This window comes from Carica papaya, chromosome 3 (assembly GCF_054855325.1).
Source record: "Carica papaya isolate Zhongbai chromosome 3, ASM5485532v1, whole genome shotgun sequence".
Lineage (NCBI taxonomy): Eukaryota > Viridiplantae > Streptophyta > Magnoliopsida > Brassicales > Caricaceae > Carica > Carica papaya.
This window is the reverse complement of record NC_142311.1, coordinates 9,997,780-10,020,000: the sequence shown is the minus strand read 5'-3', so window position 1 is coordinate 10,020,000 and position 22,221 is coordinate 9,997,780. Positions and strand designations below refer to the sequence as shown.

The window sequence follows — 22,221 nt, the reverse complement described above, 5'->3', positions numbered from 1 at the left end:
ACAAGCAGTCTTGTATTTTGTAGTACGCCAAAAGCTTTCTAAATGGCAAATTGAAACCAAGAAACAAACTGAGTGTCAATTAGCATGAGATGATTCACAGAAGCTAAGAGCATCACATGACCAAAAGCTTCGGTGTCCTGTCAAACATCACTATTGGTTTTCAATAGAAAAAAAATCTTAGAAATATTGTTAAAAAGACATATCATGGTATCAAGAAATTACCTGCATTTTCAGACGACCCTTTGAGAGACCCACCTCAATGAGAGTATATATATTTGGCCAAAGAACCCTGAAATGCCATGACATAACGAAACCACATTATGATCTTCTGGAGTGTTTAAGAGTATGTATGCATATGTATCATTCAGTTTACATATCTAATCTCTACATGCTGTATTAGGACAATTTACTAGTAGGATCCATTGAGCCATCAGTGCATCCACCGTAAAACACAGTTAATTATGCTAGAATACAACATCTCTAACGATCTCTTAGATCTTGCTCATCCTCCAAGCAAGATAAGCAGTGTTTCTGCTGTTTGAAAAGTTAATGAACGCCAACTTAAACCTCAGAACCAATTCAGGCACTGAGCGGTTAGCTTCAAAAATGATCCAGGACGAAAACAAACACATACATATTTTATTTATAGCCAACTTGTAGCATCAAATGACGATAACTTCGACCGCGTATAACCCGCTGCCACAGACACTGAAGCATTTTCCAGGAACTCATTTGCATCCGCTCCTGGACAAGCCTGCAACAAAAAGTCAGTCTATGATGCTAGACTGCTGCTCTTTTCATGCAATTTCTATTGCCACCTGATCACTTACCATCTGGCAAGACACCTCTCAATACCTCTAGATACAGGGCGAATGAAGGAAGGATCTCGCTGAGCGTACAGCAAACCAACCTGAAAAATTCAATTGCCCTTTTTTATTTCAAAGAGAACAGAATATGGATATTATATGTAATGCAAGGAACTTTGAAAAGCTCATATGTAGATTCGACAAAAAGCTAGAGAGAGATAATTCAAAAATACCTTAAAAACGTCATCTGATTTAAAACATTCATCCAAATTTTAAATATCTTTTAGATAATAAAGTTTTTTGGATCTGATGAATTTGGAGAAAGATCTAAGACCAAATACAGGTAAATAAACACCACAATAAAGGGAAAATTCCATGTAAACATAAAAATAAACAAAACAAAGAAGAAGAGAAATACCTGAAGTAATGCAGTAGCAGCAGGGTCATCCAAAATCTCAAGGCTATAGTCAGCCAGATAATTAATCTGCAAAAAGGAGGCCATGATAGTGATTATCTAGTTCATGCCATTTACAGTTAGTACAAGGACTTACAATAATGTGTTAGCATATGATATAACAACAATTAGAAGTGGCATATCCACAATGTTATAAAGGTCATTGTTTTGGGGGAAAATAGAACAGCCTAGTTATTTCAATACGGAACCAGTTTACTTGCCAGCAAAAAAAAGAAGATTATAGATAACTGGCATTACTTCAAACAAGATGCTAAACTAAGCAAAAGCTCAGCTTACACTTGAATAAGTATAAGAAGGATACCCCAAATTCTGTCTTGGCTAGAGATTGAACAAAATCCATCAGTTGAATCTTAGCCCATTCCCGATTAATAACTGGGTCCTTAGTACGTGGTGGATGCCTCCAAGGAGCACCAAAACGTAATTTATCCTTTGAGATCCTTCCACTTTGTGCATCAAGGGCAAACTTCTGCAAGAGTGCCAAAGCCCTGTCCATGGCAGGATTCACCACGGTAACCTGAAATGAATTATTAAAAAAAAAGGTAAGCTGCACAGTGCACAACTGCACGCACACACTCTAGGAAAAAAAATCAATTTTTTTTTTGAAAAACAAGGACCCATGGAATATGGAAATACCATAAAAACAATTAGCACATATGTAAAAGAGTTCAGCAAAGGTTCATAACATAAAAATTTTAGTTTGATTTCGTAACAAATGCTTCAGTATAATTCACCATAAAGAACTAATTTCCATCCTTAATGATGGATAAAAAAGCTTCATCAAATGTTTTTTGGTTACAGGCTATTAAAAATAAACTCAAACTAAAAAGGTGGTCTCAGTGACAGATGGACGGGTACCTGAGCCTGCCAACCCAAACCTGGATAGAGATGGTATTTTTTTAGGATTCAGTTTCAATCGTGAATGAGCTGCAATCTTATACCAGGTCAGTATAAATAACTTTATTTTCTTCTAGAGTTTTTTCACAATATATTTTAGAGCTTACAAATAATTTATGCGAATATTGCCATAATACTTAAGTTGGAACAGGCATACGTATAGGCCATTTGCATTGACCACTTTAAGCCTACCATTCATCTACCTACTAGGTGAAGACTAAGCAATAACCAAAAAGCTTTGTAACAAGCAGGCAAATTAAACACGCAGGCTTGTCATTATAAAAGGTTAGTTAGCATCATATATTTATTTTAAAAAGTTATTCCAGATTCCAAAAATCATCAATTAGTAGCACCAACAACAAATATTCATAGTTTAAGCACACAAAATTATAATGACTGCTACTTCCTGGTAAACCTTACTTGCAGATATGCTAAATATGCATCTACAATATCTTCAAACGTATTGGCCTTATCATCCATCAACCTACACTTAGAAACAAGGTAAATATGGTCAGACTATTATGATTAAGCTTGCTCATTAAACTATGAAAAAGGACGTCGTTGTTTACATCACAGTACTTATAACCATAAGTAAATAATCCACTATCAAGATAGTGATAACTGAGAGTAAACAATTTTATTCAGGGGATTGAAGACAATGGAGACTGCAATACAATCAAAGTGACAATAGCAATAGCTGAGACAAAGGAAATTAAATAATAAAATCATCATTGCCTTTGGTAATAGCTGCTTTGCTTGAGTGCATAAAGTTCAAATAGATGTCGAGCATTGGACCCAAGCACATCAGCAATCACTGTCCACTACAGTTCCAGAAAAAAAAAGAAGCACAAATTAAAATTGAGTAAGAATCCCAGAAATTCAATACTGCTGAAGAAAATGATAGAGTTTCTGAATGAAAAATATGGTTTGCTATTTTCTATTAAAACAAAGGAATCAACAGTTTTCCCTTTAGTATAATCTGTTTGCTTAATTCTCTAATTTCAGGCACTTCACCCCCTTTTCAGTTTTCCAATTAATGTACTGCAAGAAAGCAACAATACTTCATTACCTCTGAATTACTGAAATAATCGTCAACCACATGCATTTTAGCTTCCTGTGGAGTCCATCCAAAAGTCTGGAAATGAAATAAACAAAAATGAGTGACTTACATCCAAATCATTCAAATAGAAGCTCCGAAATAAAAAATGTGAACGTTAAAACACAAAAGGGAGAAAGGAGAGAGAGAGAGCAGATCACAGTTTCAATTTTTACCTCACGAGAGACAAAGATGTCTGGAAATCCAAAATCCACAAAGGCTTGATAAGAATAATAGCTGAAGATAACAGTATTTATAAAATTCAGAAGCATTCGGAACAAGAGCAATAATTGAAGAGGGAAAGAGATCTAAAGAGCAGACACAACATTTTACTTGGACAAGATGAGGAGGAAAAAAATGAAGTTGATAAATTTTGATACTTTTGACGCCACCAAGCAAAAGTGTTAGGTTGGGTATAACCACAAGAACTGAAACATGTCTAGGCCAAATGAACATTCCTAATTCCACGAAGCAAACAATATACCATTCAATAATATGAAACATTCTGACAACCAGTGCAAGAATAGCCATATGGATATTCCTAATTCTGTTATGCAAAAACATAAATTCTGTCAACCTGTGCAAGATATCTGAGTCTGGGTTTGTCAACTATCACTCACTATGAAACAATGAAAGCATCAGATAGTATCTGCTATGTACTGAGTACTTTTTTGACAGGGAATCCCATTTGTATGATGGGGATTTGGGAATATTATTGACATTTTGGCTTGAATGTTTAAATCTTTCGTTTTGCGTAGCACCCTGTTGGTGCCTCTGATGATATTTATTTCTCTTCTCAAAGAAAAAGTATCTATAATGGCCATGCAAACAAAATTTTTTGAAGCTCAATGGTGAAAACACAGAAGATGACCAACAATGACTGTCACAATGCTCACCCAATGTCTCAGCTAAAGTTACCTCTATAAAAGCTACCTTAGCATGGTAGTAAGCATTGGCCAAGGTGCTACTCATGCAATTTCCATGTTACTTCGAATTCTAAAAATTCACAAGCAACTTTAATAGGGACAATAGAAATATCGAAGTAGTGTAGAAAGCATATGGTAAAGAAATAAAAGGAAACAATAGACTAACAATTCAGAATTCAACTGCATACTATCTTACAAGTACCCAAGAGCTAAAACAGCCACATTAGAGAGAGATACAATTTGCAGTTGTGGAACAAAACCGTGTTTTTATTTAACTATAACAGAGCCAAATATTAAAAAAAAAAAAATTAAAAAAAAAAAAAAAAAAATTACAGAACTACTAGGGAGATAACTTAAAACACAATCTATTAATACAAAATGAAGAACAAGAAAAAGAAGGTACGGAGCTAACCTATCTGAGGTCACAAGTATGATAGGCAGGCAACGCTCGTTTGCACCCAATGCAATTATTCTCCATATAAGACTGTCGTGATATATTGATGGGCAGACAGTTAAATCATCCGCCAAAGAAGCATTCTTTAGAACTTCGATGTTGTTTATGACCAACTTTGGCTGTCAAGTTAATGCAAAACTACCTATCAAATCTATTCTAAATTTCCAATAATAAAAAGATAACCAGAAAGTTTTTCTTTCCAACTAACATTCAGTCGTGGTCACAGTAAACAGCAAACAAGGCATTTGATCAATTTCTGCAATTCTAGATGCCCACTTGGGTTACCTGAAAATAATCAATTTCTGCAGCTTGTGACAACAACTCAAGTAGCAAACAAGGCCAATCAGTACATGAATGCGCTAGCGATCTGGAGAAGCCACCAGTCTTATTCAGATGGGAAATGGCATTAGCTCTCCACTCTTGTTGCACCTTAATCACTTCCTTCGCCAATCTCAGCGCCACAATCCCTTCCCTATAATACGAGGCTTCTTCAATAGACAACCTCTTGGTATTTTCCTGAAAACCCAAAATCTCATCGATCTCTGCGGCATTTGATCTAGCAGATAGTGCGAAGACTGCCCTGTCCCACAACACCGAGCTGGTAACATTAGTGGAAAGAACATTTTTTGAAGCGTTATTATTGCTGTGAAGTATCCGGCGAAGAGCGGTGTTGAGCCCATGCCATTTGTGGAGGGTAGAGAATATTTGGTGGGAGCTTATGGTGCCAAGCTTGACGCCCACTTCAGCCATGGACTCGAGGCAGTTCTCGAGCTGGGTTCGGCAATTAGACAAAGTGGGTGGATCGCAATTGGACCAAGATGCCCAAGGGAAGGACTGGTTGTACTGCGGATGATGATCCTTGATTGACCGAGCAAAATCTACGTAGCCGGTAAGGTGGGGACCTTTGTTCCAGTTCCCAAGCAGACCTGAGAAACAGAAGAAAATTGTAAGTTGTGATTCGAAATATCGAGTTTGAAACTCTGAAAATGGCTGCTGGAAGATACGTTCTAGGATGAGAGTGGTTTTGCCGACGCCGCGGGGACCATGGAGGATGAGGGGCTGAGGAACACGATGGTGTTGGGCATGGTTGTTTAGCACAGTTTCGAGTAAGGGTCTGGGTATTATCTTCCATGCTTTGTTGACCATTGCTGTCTTCTTGCTCCGTCGGATGTGAATTTCTCCGAGCTGGGGTTTTGTGGACTGTGACCCGTAGAATTTCAGGGGGTTTAGGGGCCAACAATGAGCACTTGCGAAACAAGCTCTTGCGCTCAAAGGGGAATCGACTTTTTTTTTTAAAAAAAAAAAAAAGCCTAAAATACATATTTGTCTCTATAACATTTATTTTCTTTCAGTTTTGCCCTTAAAATAATCACGGAATTTCTAAACCTTTGTCACTAATTATATTAAATAATATTACATATTTAAATTAGTGACTTGTGACATGATTATTATGATTAATTTAAATATTTTTAGATATACAGTAATTAATTAAATACAAAATCAGGATAAGAATAAAATTTAAATTAAAATTATACTTTTAACCTTTTTAATAAATTACCTTAGTTTCTATAAAAGAACAATCATAAATTAGGAGAAGTTAATAAGAAAGTGATAGTTCTCCATAAAATAATAAAAATACATTTAAAAACTAAAGTAATTTTTTTCCGTTTCATTTAAAGATTTTAAGTTTTATTTAGCAAATCTTAAATTATATTATGTTTTCTGATTATGGATGGACAAGAAGATGAGTTTTGGCAGACGACAAATATGAAATATAAGAATGTATGTATATATATATACCCAGAGAAAGTTATATGAGTTTGGAGCCCACAATATATTTTCTTCCTGTCTTTAACCTAATTTTTTCCATGTCTCCTACTCTTTGGAACTTAACTTTTCCCCATATTATATGAAATCCATTACGTGCCGGCCCCATTCATCAATTGCCATATAATCTATATTTAAAAAGCATTACAAATTATTATTTCAGTTCTTGACTATTTTCGATTTTGGCATGCTTTTAGTTATGGTTTAAAGGGGTTTTTTTTTAATTATAATTATAATTTAATTACTAAATTTGCAAAAATAATGAGTAAGACATAAATAACTTTTATTACATTATGAAAGAAAAAAAATTTGTTGTTAGTTCACAAATAAATTATAATCGAAATAGTTTAAGAATAAATTAAAAGTACTTAATGGACTAAAGTGATAATAATTATATTTACTTAATAAGTTTAGTTTAAATGGTAGGCAATACGTAGGGTTTGTTTATAATAAGTAAAGTTCAAAAAAATATTGGAAAACATATATATTTAATTTAAATTAAGTCATTGATTTTGAACTTCATTAAATTATCATTAATTTTTTAACATTATAGTTGACCACTTTTTTCATAAAGTTCGTACTAATGGTTGGTTTTGTTCTAAACATGTTGTTCATAATTTTTAATACACAATTATATTATATTTAATATTATATAATTTATGTTGTGTATATTTTAATTTATCTCCTTAATTTTTTAAATTACGAATTGAGCAAATTTGTCGGAGTAAACTTCACAAAAATGTCGGCCCCTATGAATTTCAACTTCAACTCATTCATTATCGTCTAACCAACAAAAATTAAATAATTTTATCTAATAAAATACAAAACATATATATTTTTATATTAGTGAAATTTTGTTTCACAATAATAAAAACTATATTATTTTTCAAAATAATAGTTTACACTAAAATTTATATTAAAAAATAAACTTAAGACTTTAATTTAATTTAAATAAAAATTGAACTATGTTTTTTCTTTTTCTTTTTTTTTTTTGCTTGAATTAGTATTATTGTACTTATTTAATTACTTCACAAAGTAAATAAATAAAATAAAATTATTCTATAATAAAAAGTAAAAAAAATATATTTTTTTTTGTCAAAATGACGTGAGCTAAAAGCGTTGAAGGTCGGTGACTGTGACCAGCCTAGCATGGAACTAATACACCAGTTGGTTGCCTCTTCCCACATTTCTCCCGAATCTCCATCTCTCTTTCTCTCTCTCTGTTCACTTCTACTCAAACTCTCTTTTCATCATTCTCCTCTTCTTCCTCCTAACTCTTCCCTTTCTTTTGTTTTCTCTCTAAAACCAATCCTACAAAACCCTCTCTGTTTCATGTGCTTCGCCTAACTCCATTCTGGTCCTTACCCGGACCGACCCCAATGCATCCCTCCGCCGTCACAACTGCCGCGGAGCACTCTCCACCGCCTGCGCCACTTCAAACCCTGCTTGACCTCATCACTAACGTCCTTTCTCTTCTCCTTCTCTCCTCTCTCACCGTCCAATCCTTCCTCGGAAGGTGGCAGGTGCTCCGCCCCAAGCTCACATCTCTACAGTCCTCTCTTTCTTCTATTTCCGATTCTCCCCATTGGTCAGAGAACCCTTTGCTCCACACCCTTCTCCCTTCTCTCCTCTCTACTCTCCAGCGGCTTAAGTCTCTCTCTGACCAATGCACTCTCTCCTCCTTCACCGGCGGCAAGCTCCTAATGCAGAGCGACCTTGATATGGCATCTGCTTCTCTCTCCAACCATCTTCAGGGCCTTGATTTATTAATCAGATCCGGCGTCCTCCACCAGTCAAACGCTATCGTTTTGTCTCACCCGGGTCCCGGTTCCGCCAAGGAAGACTTGGGCTTCTTCATCAGAGATCTTTTTACTAGGTTGCAAATCGGCGGCATCGAGTTCAAGAAGAAAGCTCTCGAGTCACTGCTGCAACTGTTTAGTGAGGATGGAAAATCGGCGGGTTTGGTTGCTAAGGAAGGTAATATTGGGTATCTGATCAGTCTTCTCGATCTTCACAATCATCCTTTGATTCGAGAACAAGCGATCTTGGCCGTGTCGTTACTGGCATCGGGTGGTGATGAGTCGAGGAAGATTGTGTTTGAAGAAGGCGGATTGGGTCCTTTGCTAAGAATTCTCGAAACAGGGTCCATGCCGTTGAGAGAGAAGGCGGCCATTGCTATTGAGGCAATAACCACCGATCCAGACAATGCTTGGGCCATCTCCGCGTACGGCGGGGTAGCTGTATTGGTCGAAGCGTGTCGATCTGGATCCCAGGCGACCCAGACGCATGCTGTTGGTGCGCTTCGAAACATTGCGGCCGTGGAGGACATGAAAACGGCTTTGGGAGAGGAAGGAGCTGTTCCAGTTATAGTCCATCTCTTAGTCTCAGGGACCCCTGTTGCGCAAGAAAGAGCAGCTAATTGTATGGCAATACTCGCCTCTTCCAGCGAGTATTTTCGCGCCTTGATCGTACAAGAAAGAGGGTTACAGAGATTAATGCATTTGATCCAAGATTTAACAAGTTCCGATACAATCGAACAGGTTTTGTGGGCAATCACTTCTCTATCAGTATCAGATGCCTCCGCGAGGGTTTTAGGTTCATCAACCATCTTCATTATTCAATTAGGCGAGTTTATCAAGCATGGAAACTTAATACTGCAACAAATTTCAGCATCACTACTTGCTAGTCTATCAATCAGCGACGGGAACAAGAGGGCAATTGCTAGTTGTATGGCATCTTTGTTGAAGCTGATGGAGTCGGCGAAGCCGGTGGGGCTGCAAGAGACCGCGGCCCAGGCGATGGTGTCCTTGTTGGCTGTCCGGTCTAATCGAAAGGAGCTGGTGAAGGACGAGAAGAGCGTGATGCGTTTGGTGCAAATGCTGGACCCGAAGAACGAGTGCGTCGCCAAGAAGTTCCCCGTGATGGTGGCGGCGGCAACGCTATCGGGGGGCAGCCTAGGGTGTAGGAAAAGGCTGATTGCGTCCGGAGCAAGTCAATATTTGCAGAGGCTTTCGGAGATGGACGTCGCCGGCGCCAAGAAGGCGCTGCAGAGACTCTCCGGTAATCGCCTCCGGAGCATCTTCTCCAGGACTTGGAGGGAATAAGCACAAAAGACACTAACCCCACGCCAACAAAAGGTACGTTCTTCGGAGGATACAATAGGAATTTCATATTATTTTTCCTTTGTTTGTTTCTGCTCACCAATAGCATGCAGCCACGTGGATCTCATTTATTGTTTCCGAGCCAGTTTATTAACTGTCCGCTATTTTAGCGTTTATGAATTTTCTCTTATCCAATCACATCTTGCCACGTTAGGTCCGCATGAAACTTGGCATAAATTTAATTATTAGAAGAATAGAGGTGCAGAAATTAGAAATAATTCTTTTAGCGAATTTAGGAGAGTAATAATTATATTTTAGAATTGAGGTCATAGAAATTAGTTAATGACAGTTTTATCCAACAGAAATGATGGTTAGACCATCAAGCCTTGTCTGTCTCGTCTTTTTCGGTACACATGATCCATTTCTGTAGGCCCCACCAACTCTGTGGGGGCGAGTACGTCGCTGACGTGGATATTTTCATTGAAATGAAATTTCATAATTAGGCTAAAACTTGTTCAACAATATTACAATCTGTTATTATTTATTTTATTAATTAAATATAAATGCATATTAAAGTGATGTCGTTTTGACCCTAGACCATGGGCCATAGTCAACAGTCAACACGTGACTGGCGTTGTTAATTAATTAATTTATATATTTTTTTAAAAAATAAAATATTTTTGTACAGGAGGAGTTCGTTTGGATTTTCTAACAGTCGGAAGAATGAGAAACTACTTCTTTCTCACTGGACAAGCAACCAACCAACAAACAAACACACATCGTATACTGCAAAACTTATTATTATATTCTCTAAGTCCGTCGTTTAAGTAACTATAATCTGTGATTTTAAAAAAATTAATTTTCGTAATCTTATATGACGAGAAGGGATGGATGCGGTTTTAGGGAGTATCCTCGTTTTGCTTTTTTAACCCTTTTTTTTTTTAATTTTTAAATCCCAAATTGAGTCAGTGATGAAGCTGAGCTGTAAGGGAGAAGGGTTATGATGAAGGTTATGTAATTTTTTTTTTTTTTTTTTAATTTTTCTCATCTGATATTGTTCCAGTAACTTTGTTTGATAATGTACATCCCACCATGGATTCTTCAATTACAAATTAAGAGTGCAGCTTTTTCCATTTTTCTTTTTTCTTTTTTCCTTATTGTATTTTCTGTGATCCATGAATTGTCTGCTCTGTTTGGCTTCTTGCTGAGGAAAAAGGCAATTGACACTATTATGAATGTGATTATGGTGATGATGATGAGAATGATGGTGATGGTGAAAGGGTTGATTGAGATGGATTTATTGAGGGTGCAATAATAGAGGGTACCCCTCACCCTACTCAATAGTCCTAAAGCTTAGGGTAGAATTTAAGAAAGATGGGGGAACCAGATTTCTCCATCTGGGTTTCTTCTCTTTCCAAGTGGGTAGTGAGAATCAATGGCTATGATGACGGTCTTTCTTTAACCCCCTGGCATCTGATGCTTGATAACACTTCCGTCAGTCCTTGTTCATGGTGGGGTACCAACTAGGCCCCTCTCATGCTTGTTTGTTTCGCATCTTGTTTTCTGAATTCTATTCTAGTCATACCACATTGGTCAGAGATAAAGTGAGACTTCTGTTAAAGATTACTGAACTCAGCATTATCAAATATATGAGATAATAAGGTCAAGCCCTATACTAGAGGATGGGGCTATAGTTATATAATAAAGATTATGAATTGATATACATAGAAATGAAAAGAGTGAGAGAGAAGATATATAGGGAAGTGGGTCCTGGAGATATTGAGAATCTGGAAAAAGGAAAGAGAGAGGGATAAGAGAGGAGGAAGGCTCGGCGCAGATGTAGGCAAGAAAGGGTTACTGTAAAGGAGAAGAGAGGAAACAACATTTGCGGGTCCCTAAGTGGAAGCGAAGGAAACAGCGACCTCACATGGTAAAGAAAGCGATGGTCTTTATCGTTTTATACGGCACATGAACACATGTGTCTGTGTATGTCTATATAGAGCTTGATTATATTATATTATATCATATATAATGGGTTTGTGTGTGAGTGGGGTGTGGTCCATTTCTTATTCACAAGTTCACATGCTATTGCTTCTTCTTCTTTGTGTTTGGTGCCTGCCTGCTCCGGATATATGTTTTTTGAATCTGATGCTTGCCAGTAAAAATTTTTAAAAAAGTAGAAAAAGGAAAAAGTGGGGGACTTTTTGATATTTTATATATTTTTGGGGGATTGATGGTCAATATTTCTCGTTAAGTTTTTAAAGCAAATATAAGCAAAAGCTGTAAAGCTTCGCGCCCTCTCCTGCTCTTTCCTGTCTTGTGCGTCATCATTACACCTCGCCATCCCCGCCTTCTCTTTTCCCGCCCAGCAAAACTGTAGCGTAAGCATCACTCCCTGCAGCTACCGCTCTCGGTTTCTTCACGGTTTTACTACTAGGGTTTTTAGTGGGTAAAAAATGTTAACCACTCCAGGATTGATTTGGTTTTAGATGAAAAGTTAATTTCTATTATTATCAAAACGCAATTTTGATAGAACAAATCTAGAATTTTATCAGACGTTTTAAAAGTCGGCAATTAGTTGAATTATGTTGACATCATTTTATTTCTATATGTAATATAATATATTGATAAAAAAATGAAATTTCACCCAACAAAGATGCTCAACAAATACTATATATATATATATATATATATATATATAGTGGGTATGACTGTTATTCTCGTGTGATTTAAGATTACATCAAACTTAAATAACATAAATTTGTTGTGTTCAGTTTCATTTGGGCTCTGTTTTTCAAAATAGAGCCATGATCTTTGATAATGGGTATGGTTGAGGATAGAGATGAAGAGATTTTGAATGTATTTGGGGCAGAAGGGTCCACATTTGAAGCCCATCAACCATCTCCATTATCATCTTGAATTATATGTTAGTTTTCATTTAAGAATAATAATATAAACTACTCTTTTCATAAATTCAAATAAAATATTATCTCCTCAAAATCCCACATTTTTTTTCCGAAAAAAGAAGTAGAGAAAATATACCCCTACATCAACAAAATTCTTAATATAATTAATTTCCTAAGGAACTTTTTTACTCAGTCTCCCAGAAAACAAAGAAAGAAAGAAACCATGGTTGAACGGTGATCCAATGGATAGATCGTAATGGAGAAAAATCTTAATTAGTTTCTTTCTTTTCATGATTAATGTTGGATACGAAACAAATTATATCTATTGATTAGTTTATATAGTTAATCATACAATTAAAAATGTACAAAATAGCATGATTACTTCACTAGATAATTAAGTCGTGCTTAGATATGATCTTGTTTTGGTTCTGCAGCCACAGCTGCTGTTCCTGCAACAAATTTTGTTGATCAACGGATCCACTATGAAGCACAGAATCGCCGGATGTTGACGACGACGCAAAACTATGATAAGGAGCAAATGGGTCGTCCTCGTTGTTTGAAAATTCAATGCTCGTTTCAGGAAACTCTGCGCGAAACGTCGGCGTCGCCGGAAAAGCCGCGAAAAACGTGGGAGCCGCCGGAGGCATGTAATTGGTGTCTTCTTCAAGGAATGGATTGTACTGGCGAGGAGGCGCCATCGTACCTGGTTGATTACTGAATAAATCAACTTCTGCAGTGGCGTTCTCTGGTCCATCAATGGCGGATTCCTGTGAAATTTGAGTTTGATTCTGTACCGAACTCTCTATCAATGCAAGCTCCCATATGTTTGTTGGGTCTGTCTCGTTGGAAGACTGAATCTTTGGTGTTGAGCTTTCTGCAAGAACAAGTTCCCAACAATCTCTGTTTACATTAGTCGATTCCAACGAGAGAGTCTGGTCCGATCCTTGTTCGTATTGTCGTGGAACGAAATCATCATCATCTTCAAACAGGACGAGATCGAGGGTAATGTTTGATTCTTCTTCAATCGGCAGCGAATGATTTGAAGCCGTCTCGATGCCATTAAAATCTTCTTGCTGTGATTGCTTGTCTGGTTCGGAGTAACACGACATAGGCGGGCTTGTTGTCGGGTCTGTACCCACGCTCATGAGATCCTCCAACGAGGTTCTGTAAGAACCCAGATCAGATAATATATCGGAAGAGAGCTCACATGACTCGCCGCGATCGGAAGTTGACGGCGGTGGAGCTGGAAGAAGTAAATTAGGAGGTGGTGATCTCCCGGTTGCAGGGAATGAAGATTGATCTTTCAAGAATTCCTGCAACGTCTCCACCAGCTCTTCTGATATTTTCTGCACACTCGGATACTCAGAACTCCTTCCCACTCCATTAGTCTTGCAGGAATCATAGAAAACACAGAGCTCTTCGAATTGTTTCGCGGCCCGAACACAAGCTTGAAAGGCATTGACGCAAGACTGGTAATGTAAATGAAAGAAGCTGTCAAGGAGGAGAGCGAGCCCGTCGGAAATATCTTTGTAAAGGTCAAAGCTTTCCTGTACAATGGCGTAGAGAGAAACCTTGACAAGCTTATTCGATCTAGCAACTCCGGTGGGTCTGGTGGCGATGGCTCTGTCAAGCAACCGCTGCCAGTAAAAAATCTTGTCGAGCAACATGGCGGGTTTCATGTCGCGAACGGGCTCGAAACGACGTCGTCCGCTTCTGCTTCGGCTGTTCTCCGGGTTCCGGTTGGTGTAACGTCTCTGCAACTTGGCTTTTAGAAAGCAATCGAGGCGCTCGTCGAGATAAAGCGCGAAAGTCCTGACAAATGCGGTGTAATCCCAGGGGCTGGAGTTGGAGTCATCTCTGAAGCTGGAGAGATTGAGAATCTTGGCGCCACGTTTCATGGCATGAAGAACTTCTCGGGGGAAATAAGGATCGCCATCTTGAAAAATTCGAAGAACCAGCATGAGGGACTTCAAGGCGACAATCCAGTTACGGGTCCGGCCAATCCTTTTGCCGATGGCTCGAGCACAAGAAGCGGCGTGAACTTTGTTGGAGGAGATGAGGGCGAGAACGTCGGCGACGTAGCGATCGTCGATTGGGCCTTCGTCGTGGGTGGTAGCTTTGAGGATGGCCACCTCGATGGCGGACGCATTGTTTTTGGAAACCTTGGCGAGACTAATGCTGGTTTGGTCTTTGACTGCGCCGATTGCTTTTCTCAACTTGCTTGGCATGTTGAAATGAGAAGATTCTCTCTTTTCTTTTTTTTTTTTTTTACCTTAGCAGTGAAAAAACTGAAGAGATTCTTTTGGGGGTAAATTTTGTGTTGTAGAGACAAAAGGGTTAGTTTTGAATGAGTGATTAATATATGTTTTGGGATTTGAGTGGTGGAGAGTAAATAAGCTAAAAACCTCATAGACATGATGAGGAAGGACTACAGTTTCGTTGACCGAGTTATTAAAAAACTAGGTCAGATCCCTTATTAGCCTTTTTTTTTTTTTTTTTTTTTTTTTTATTCTTTGATGTAATTAATTATACTTAGGGATAGTAATTAAAAAGACAAAAGTAAATTCCATAAATAGTGAAAGAAACAAGAGTTGGGGTAATTAGTAAGAGGAGTGTAAACTGTCGTTATGAGCTGCGGACGTACGCTTCTATTTTGTGGGTTAAAGAAGTGAATGTGGGCTTAATTTGGACCAGGCCCGGTTGTGAACGGAGAGTAATCCACACTGTTGTCATCTCTACCACTCACTTACTCATGAATCCGGAAGAAAAGTCCGAGTTGGAGTGGGTCTGCGGGCACATGGGCTCAACATTATGCAGGAATGGCTTAACTATGTTTTTACTTTTCACAGGGTGTCATTTGTTGTAAATTTAAAATAATGTTGTGTCTCTTTTGCAGCTTCTGTGGACTCTAATCTACACGATCTAAACAAGGGCGAGGAGCAGGAATGAACTCAAAATGGAATTCCCAAATATCATCAGTTTATTATTGTTAGGAAATGGAAACTGTAGGGTCTCGGTGCAGCATCAATCAATGGCTTTCCCAATAGAAAAATTTACGGTCAAGCCACTCAATCCCCCTTTTTTGTCAGTTGTGGATAATACCATACCTGCTGAGCAATCAACAGCCGATTCATTCGCCCAATCACAGAATCCACATTCATCTTCTAATTTCACCTACCTTTTTTATTCTTTTGAATTGATTGATGTCCACATTTAAAAGGGATGATCATTCAAAGTGCTGCTGCAATTATATCATTTCTTACTTACATATTCAACTTGTGCCACCCGTTTTCCTAATCCACCAAGGATACTGTTTGTAACGTTTTAACTATTCTAGTCAAATAAAAAGCAGAAAAAGAGAAAAAGTGCAAGTGACCCATAAAATTTAGTGAATGTTTTTTTTTTTTGCTTTTACTTATAAACAAAGTAGAGTTGAACAGTAATTATCATCTAACAGACCCACCCAAATACTTTTAAACTTACTACTCTCTCAAAAAACCCTCCTCCTCCTCTCCTCAGTATCCCGTCGGGAACACGCATTCTCCAAACTCTGCATTTCACAACAAACATTCATTATTCTCTACATAATTATTTTAAAAAATAAATTAATTACTATTAAAAACCGATGTCAGAATCTATGTTTGACCTCTTTCGAATTTACCATTTTACCCTTCAATCACTCGAGTCTTCAATTTCAGATGGCAGCTGGCCAACTTTACTGCCGTTTTTAACCCCACTCCCTCATTGGGAAACTCTCGTTGCTTACGGGCAGAGATTCCCATCATCTCCACTCACGTGGTTGTTTCGCACACTACCCTACCCTACACTACACTCCGGCACATGTTTGCACTTCCATACCTCTTTTTACTAAAATGCCGCTCCCGACTACGGGCACTCAAGTCCCAAATGAAAAGCACAGTCTTGCAAATTTTATGCAACAAGAATGACTTGCATTAAGGGGGGTTAAATAAATACGTACTGGGCTGTTGCGAGACGACGTAGGCCGCACCGCCGAAATAACAGGACCCTCCGGCTCGCCTTTGCTTCTGATAGTAACTGTTGAACGCGAACGAAGCGTGGGCCTCCAGCGTGTTCGGGTCGTAACACGTCGCATCCGGCTGGATCGGACGGCAGTCGGCTCCTCCCTCGCCGCACGCGAAATCTAGACCTGCCTGCAGCTTCTCTTTCCCCGCCTCGCCATTCGCTACGCACCACGTGTTTCCGGACGAGCTCTTCGACACACCGCCTCCGCCGTTGACGGGAGACCGGCTGTCACGGTAATTCTTGAGTCCTTCTACCGTGAAGGGAATGTCGTAGACTTTGTCTTCGTTGGGGTAAAAGAGACCGTAGTTCCTCTCTGATGTGGGACCGGTCTTCTTGTTCTCGTTGAATAAAGCGAAGATATAAACGGTGAAATCTGCTTGGGGTCTAAGAGGGCTTCCACCACCGGTGAGAATCCTACGGACCAGATTCCCGTTGTACGCAGCAGCATGCTCTGGACTCGCACCAATCTCATTTTCGTCTCCTTTAGACGGCCACCCAGTTTCGGTAACAACGATTTTGATGTCGTCGTACTTCAGAGCGGTCATGGCGGCGAAAACGGCGTCGACTTGGGCGTCAAAGAGGTTGAAGTACCTTAACCCATTACCCGAATCAACGACACCTGGGTTGTCCCTAAATAAAGCGTAATCCAAAGAGATGACGTCAGAGTTTGCCTCGTAGGCGAAGAATGGATAGACATTTATCATGAGGTAGGATCCGGTCTGGCGGAGGAAATCCAACATGGGCTTGATTGCGGTGTCAACCAATTCGGGTCGAAAGGACCCGGCCGAGGACGGGTACGAATTCTGCAGAGCACTCAGGGCAATGGGGGACGATATTTTAATGGCGGAATGCAGATTGTACTTGACAAGAGCTTGGTGAACATTTTTCATGGCGTGTATGAGGTAAAGAGTGGTGTTGTGGGCATCCACGAAAACCTCGTTTCCAACGGCAATGGCTTCTATTTCAGTGGATGGGTAGTAAGCGGCAATATTTCTCTCAACCCATGAGTAGGCGAATGAGGGACGTTTGGCTGCGTTAAAGAGGAGTTCATTGGGTAAATCTACAGTGACCTTGATTCCAGATCCGGACAATGCCTTGAGAACTGCCGGGTCAGTGTCGTAAACCTTGACCCGCTCCAAACCCTGAGATTTTAGAAGCTCGACCACTTTTACTGCTGATGGCAGGTCGTTTGCGGTTCTGCCATAGTTCACTCCAATGTAACTCGCACCTGCAAAACCCAGAAAATGCATAAAAACTTAGGTAAACAAATCTACCACAACTTCAACGCAAAAAAAAAAAAGCGACCGCGAGACTGTTTGGTTCTCAGGGGAAAACATGGAAAGAAAAAGGAAATGCTGTAAAAAAGAAAAAACATATTTCATTCCCAAGCATTTCTCGACTTTCATTCGCTTTCTCTGGAACCTAGCAGATAACGGGAAGGTGGGTCTTGTTGTTGTACTTACCTGAGTAAGCAATCTTGGAGAGTAGCAGGAAGACGGAAAGAAGAAAGAGATGCCCCATTCTCTGGTTTCTTGGAGAAACGCAGAGCGAAAGATGTGGAGAAGAGAAAGTAGAGTGAGTCGCGAGAGTGGAAACTGAGCTGTTTAACTAGGGAAGTGGAGCCAGTGGAACAAGGTGGTGTGGTAATATAAAAGGAGGAGCGAGAATAGTAAAACGGTGAGTTTTTTGTATTATATTATTTTACATAGATCGAGATGGTGGGATGGGATGGGACCCACGTGTCAGTTAAATGACAAAAACAAAAGTCAGAGAGCCGCTGTACGAACCACGATCTCCCACTTGGGTTAGCTAATGGACTGTTACCTGCCTATTTTAAAAATTATAACAGTTTGGGGCACTCACGTGGCCCCACCACGTCGGCTCAGAAACTTGACCGGTTTATTCTACACCCTGATTCTACGACTTCTTGGGGTTGACCCTCCTTAGAGATTCTGACACGTGTTCGGTGATAAAGATAGATGTCAAATGTGTGCAGATGGTGATGAGGTTCATTCATTGCGGTGGACGTGCGGTGCAGGGTAATAATAAACGGCCGTTAGAGTTGTTGGAGTCAATCTACCAGGCGAATCAGGTTTGCTCCATCTTTTGAACGTTAGGTTCTGAAATGCGAGGCTGTAACTTCACATTAACAAATTTCATAAAATAATTTTTACTATTTAATAAATAATCTTTTACCTAATTGGAAAAGAGGTCAGCTTAACTTACTCATTAAATTCTACTTAGTATTTTGAAAAAATAAATTTTATTTGTTACCACTACTAATATGATGAAACAGAAATTTAAACGTTAAATTATATTTAAATATTACGAATTTAAATTTTATTAAAATATATAAATTATTAATTTATAAATATATTATAAATTAATAATAATTAACTTATAATATTTAAATTAATATAATTTATTAATATAATAATAAAATTACAGTAATTAAATTAATATTTAATGCAGTTAATTATAATATTTTTTGGAGAAAATAATAATTTATTGTGATTAAATTCTAGTCACTAGCAAATATTATCTAAAAAATTAATAATTTCATGTTAACTAGTATTAAAAATGTAATTATATTAATTAAAGATTAAATAAATTAAGATTAAAAATAAAGCCAAATCATATAATACAAAATTGCATGAAATAGACTTGTAGTTGTCAGGCTTCTAACGAAAACAAACAAGGACTTACTCCTTTCAATGGAACGTTGGAAATTACATTTAAATAAATACTTGTCATTTCGCGGGCTAAGAAACATTCAATACGCTACGCATATTGACAAATTGATAAAACCATTTTATCATTTCTTCCACACCAAAACGACCTTAATTTACTGCGTTTTGGGCCTGTATATCCTTCTTACACTTTTAATGGGCTCCCCCCCCCCCAAACTCCCCTTAAACATTTTGGTATGTTTTGTGGAATTAGTAAAATATTTAAATATTTGCCTTTTTTTTTTTTCAGAGATTGAAAATATTTTTTAAAATTAAAATAATCAGTAAATTTTTAATTACTATATAGTTTTTTAAAGAAATTTTTTATTTTAGCCTTTAAATTGATTTAAAAATAAAGTTTAAAAATGTTAATCAAACGCAAATAATAATGTACAACATCGTGATAATTGACATTATTGACGTGCCACACGACGCCCAACTCTCTCCCTCCTTTCCAGGTACAAATGCTGAAATTCCACGTGGACCAATAACATTCTGCCATATCAACATCCGAAAAAATAAAATAAAATAAAATAAAACTTCGTACGCAACAAAGGCCGACTATTTATAAAGGGAAGAAGAAGAGTCTTCTTTTTGTCTTATCTTTGTTGGGGACAAACCCTAATTTCTGAGCTGCGAAAAATGTCGGGAGTGAAGAGTCAGGACGAAGACAAGAAGCCCAACGATCAATCGGCTCATATTAACCTCAAGGTTAAGGGTCAGGTTTGTTTCTTTTTCTTTCAATCGCTATTTGAAGAGGACTTTCACTTCCTAGGCTTTTATCTTTTCGCAAGTTGGGCGCTTTTGTCGTATTTCAGGTGGTGGTGTTGTGCATGCGTGCAATTCTCTGTTTGTCTTCGAATAAAGTAAAAGAAAATGAGTAATTTTGTTGTTTCGGGTTTTTTTATTCAACGAGCGAAAAGCAGTTCGAGTTCAGGATTTTTTTTTTCTTTTTTGTTTTCCCTGTTTATATTGAAACGGTGTAGAAGATTTTGGAGGACTGAAAAATGATCGGGGAAACTGTGCTTTTCCTTTTTGGTTGTTTAAAATTTTCTGATGGATTCTATAGTGGACGATTCAATGCCTTGCCATTGTATACTTTTCTGTGTGGGAGGCAGGTAGGGAGTGTCGACCATAGATAAATTAAGGAGGCAGGGCAAGATATTGGTGAATGCGTGTTAGTGTCACCTCTGTAGAACTGCCAAGGAGACTTGTAATCATGTGCTTCTCTGGTGTATGGATTTTTAGGAATCAACTGGATTATGGCTGAATTTTTTAAGGGTTGAGTTGCGTTTGGGAGGGGATCAGCGGGAGGAGGAAACAAGTGGATCTCATTCCGCTTACCATTTTTTGGGCTGTCTGGAATGAAAGGAATAGAAGAGTTTTTGAAGGGGTTGAGGTTGATAATGACTTTGATTTGATTAAGAGTAAATGGTTCTAGACACTGGCTTTTTTTATTCAATCTATAAAAAAATTCATGTCAATTGTATTTAAATGCCTGAACTAAGCCTGGTTAATGATTGTAGTCATAGGAAGTTGAGGAGGTTAAATATCCAAGTAAGAATTCTCTGGCCTTTTCATTTCACATTTTAATAAGTTCTTTGAGTGAGTTAAGATGTACAGTTAATATTTTGAAGCATCACTTTTTTTAATATTTTGACTGCTGCTACATTTAAATGCATAAGTGTGTTTCCAATTTATATTTGGATTTTATGATTTTTCCCCAATTTCTGCTAGTTGTATGAAATTTAATCCTTTACATAATGTTATTTGAGTTTCTTTTCTGATAACTTGATCTTCTTGAACTAACTTTTTCTCTTCTTTATTTTATGTTCTTTTTGTTCTTGTAGTTCTTATGGAGGCAATTCAGAATTATAGATACGCTAGTGAATATTTAGAAGCCATGCTATGTGAACTTGATATAGTTGGATTTATTACTTAGGACTCAAATATCCTTTTTGACTGATGCCCTGATGTGAACTCATGGGTTGAAGAAGTTTAATGTGCTGGAGTAAACGTTGATTAGTTAAGATTATGGGAAGAGGATGATTGTAGTTTTCTTGCGATCATTGGAAGGCTAAGATCCCAAGAAGAAAATAATTCAAAAGAATATGTTTAGAACAAATTTTAGAATTTTTGTAGAATTAATATGTAATCACACTTAGCTCGATTAGAAGATAGGGAGTATCCTTAAAAGATGATAGAAATTGACCTTATGGAATGTCTTGTGCAATTGGAATGTTCCAATTAGAAGGTTAGCTGTCTTTTTACATCCTAATAGATCTTTTAACTTCATTCTTTAATGAAGTTGACCCATTAATAATTTGATTCTTGGTGGAATGTGGACCTTATGCTAAATCTATGGGCATGACTGGTTTTTGTTTAATTGTAGGATGGGAATGAAGTTTTCTTCAGGATCAAGAGAAGCACTCAGCTGAAGAAACTTATGGGCGCATATTGTGATAGACAGTCTGTGGACATCAATTCAATTGCTTTTCTCTTTGATGGTCGTCGACTTCGAGCAGAACAAACTCCTGATGAGGTCTCTTGTTTTTCACTTCTACACAAACATTAAAGATGTATGGTGTGTACCTAACGAAGTGCTTTTAATTGTTTCAGCTTGAAATGGAGGATGGTGATGAGATAGATGCAATGTTGCATCAAACTGGTGGCACCCTCTGATGTGTTGAGCAGTGTGCACTGCTTGAACGAGAGAAAGTTATGTTTATTTAACTAGGAGTCAATCATTTAGGGAAAAATAGTAGAAACTTTTGCTGAATGCCAACTTATGCCTGTTTTTGGGGGTGTTGGATTTGCGGTGGGGTACCGAGTTGTGAATGTTTTGAAATATTTGACTCCTTTTAAGAGTTCTGAGATTGGCAGTCTTATATAGTTAACTGAAATTCCAAAGTGTTGGATATCCGATAGGTGATTTTGTCTTTTGCAGGGCCCTCTATGCACAA

The 22,221-nt window shown here is 38.0% G+C and overlaps 5 protein-coding genes across 6 annotated transcripts in view; 2 read left to right on the top strand and 3 right to left on the bottom strand.

The window, feature by feature from the left end:
* Window positions 1–5,941, bottom strand: part of LOC110808852 (uncharacterized) — a 7,653-nt gene extending 1,712 nt beyond the window's left edge. The window contains exons 1-12 of the mRNA XM_088215631.1: window positions 5,656–5,941; window positions 4,937–5,577; window positions 4,610–4,770; window positions 3,448–3,508; window positions 3,245–3,310; window positions 2,911–2,996; window positions 2,596–2,659; window positions 1,583–1,795; window positions 1,225–1,290; window positions 831–910; window positions 635–754; window positions 223–289 (exon numbers count right to left, since the gene is read on the bottom strand). Coding sequence (XP_088071757.1) covers window positions 640–754; window positions 831–910; window positions 1,225–1,290; window positions 1,583–1,795; window positions 2,596–2,659; window positions 2,911–2,996; window positions 3,245–3,310; window positions 3,448–3,508; window positions 4,610–4,770; window positions 4,937–5,577; window positions 5,656–5,797 — 1,695 coding nt within the window. The 5' untranslated portion in view covers window positions 5,798–5,941 and the 3' untranslated portion in view covers window positions 223–289; window positions 635–639. The remainder of the gene's footprint in view (window positions 1–222; window positions 290–634; window positions 755–830; window positions 911–1,224; window positions 1,291–1,582; window positions 1,796–2,595; window positions 2,660–2,910; window positions 2,997–3,244; window positions 3,311–3,447; window positions 3,509–4,609; window positions 4,771–4,936; window positions 5,578–5,655) is intronic.
* A 1,705-nt stretch (window positions 5,942–7,646) lies between these two features.
* On the top strand, window positions 7,647–14,381 carry LOC110808834 (ARM repeat superfamily protein). Of its 2 annotated transcripts, none has more exons than XM_088215630.1 (2): window positions 7,647–9,615; window positions 12,920–14,381. In XM_088215630.1, exon 1 carries the CDS (start codon window positions 7,858–7,860, stop codon window positions 9,580–9,582), a length of 1,725 nt encoding a protein of 574 aa, XP_088071756.1. In that variant the 5' UTR covers window positions 7,647–7,857; the 3' UTR covers window positions 9,583–9,615; window positions 12,920–14,381. The 2 variants fall into 2 exon arrangements, with proteins under 2 accessions (XP_088071756.1, XP_021890139.1); XM_022034447.2 differs by lacking the exon at window positions 12,920–14,381 and adding an exon at window positions 10,268–10,712.
* On the bottom strand, window positions 12,786–14,713 carry LOC110808833 (ENTH/ANTH/VHS superfamily protein). Its single transcript, XM_022034446.2, has one exon. It carries the CDS (start codon window positions 14,711–14,713, stop codon window positions 12,872–12,874), a length of 1,842 nt encoding a protein of 613 aa, XP_021890138.1. The 3' UTR covers window positions 12,786–12,871.
* Window positions 14,714–15,869: 1,156 nt separating this feature from the next.
* Window positions 15,870–18,164, bottom strand: LOC110808835 (O-Glycosyl hydrolases family 17 protein). The gene is made up of 3 exons (XM_022034449.2): window positions 17,993–18,164; window positions 16,465–17,757; window positions 15,870–16,035 (listed from the first exon to the last, which is right to left on the bottom strand). Exons 1-3 carry the CDS (start codon window positions 18,048–18,050, stop codon window positions 16,001–16,003), a joined length of 1,386 nt encoding a protein of 461 aa, XP_021890141.1. The 5' UTR covers window positions 18,051–18,164; the 3' UTR covers window positions 15,870–16,000.
* Window positions 18,165–19,822: 1,658 nt separating this feature from the next.
* LOC110808862 (small ubiquitin-related modifier 1) lies at window positions 19,823–22,178 on the top strand. Its single transcript, XM_022034479.2, has 3 exons — window positions 19,823–19,981; window positions 21,651–21,800; window positions 21,878–22,178. The coding sequence occupies exons 1-3, from the start codon at window positions 19,901–19,903 to the stop codon at window positions 21,938–21,940; spliced, it is 294 nt and encodes a 97-aa protein (XP_021890171.1). The 5' UTR covers window positions 19,823–19,900; the 3' UTR covers window positions 21,941–22,178.
* Window positions 22,179–22,221: the final 43 nt, after the last annotated feature.

Bases quoted from the DNA above. Each gene is read 5' to 3' on its own strand.
- LOC110808834 (XM_088215630.1), top strand. From the start codon at position 7,858: ATGCATCCCTCCGCCGTCACAACTGCCGCGGAGCACTCTCCACCGCCT.
- LOC110808833 (XM_022034446.2), bottom strand. From the start codon at position 14,713: ATGCCAAGCAAGTTGAGAAAAGCAATCGGCGCAGTCAAAGACCAAACC.
- LOC110808862 (XM_022034479.2), top strand. From the start codon at position 19,901: ATGTCGGGAGTGAAGAGTCAGGACGAAGACAAGAAGCCCAACGATCAA. The intron at 19,982-21,650 runs GTTTGTTTCTTT...GTTTAATTGTAG, and splicing joins ACCTCAAGGTTAAGGGTCAG to GATGGGAATGAAGTTTTCTT. The intron at 21,801-21,877 runs GTCTCTTGTTTT...TAATTGTTTCAG, and splicing joins CAGAACAAACTCCTGATGAG to CTTGAAATGGAGGATGGTGA.
- LOC110808835 (XM_022034449.2), bottom strand. From the start codon at position 18,050: ATGGGGCATCTCTTTCTTCTTTCCGTCTTCCTGCTACTCTCCAAGATT. The intron at 17,758-17,992 runs GTAAGTACAACA...TGGGTTTTGCAG, and splicing joins CTCCAAGATTGCTTACTCAG to GTGCGAGTTACATTGGAGTG. The intron at 16,036-16,464 runs GTACGTATTTAT...TGTGAAATGCAG, and splicing joins CGTCGTCTCGCAACAGCCCA to AGTTTGGAGAATGCGTGTTC.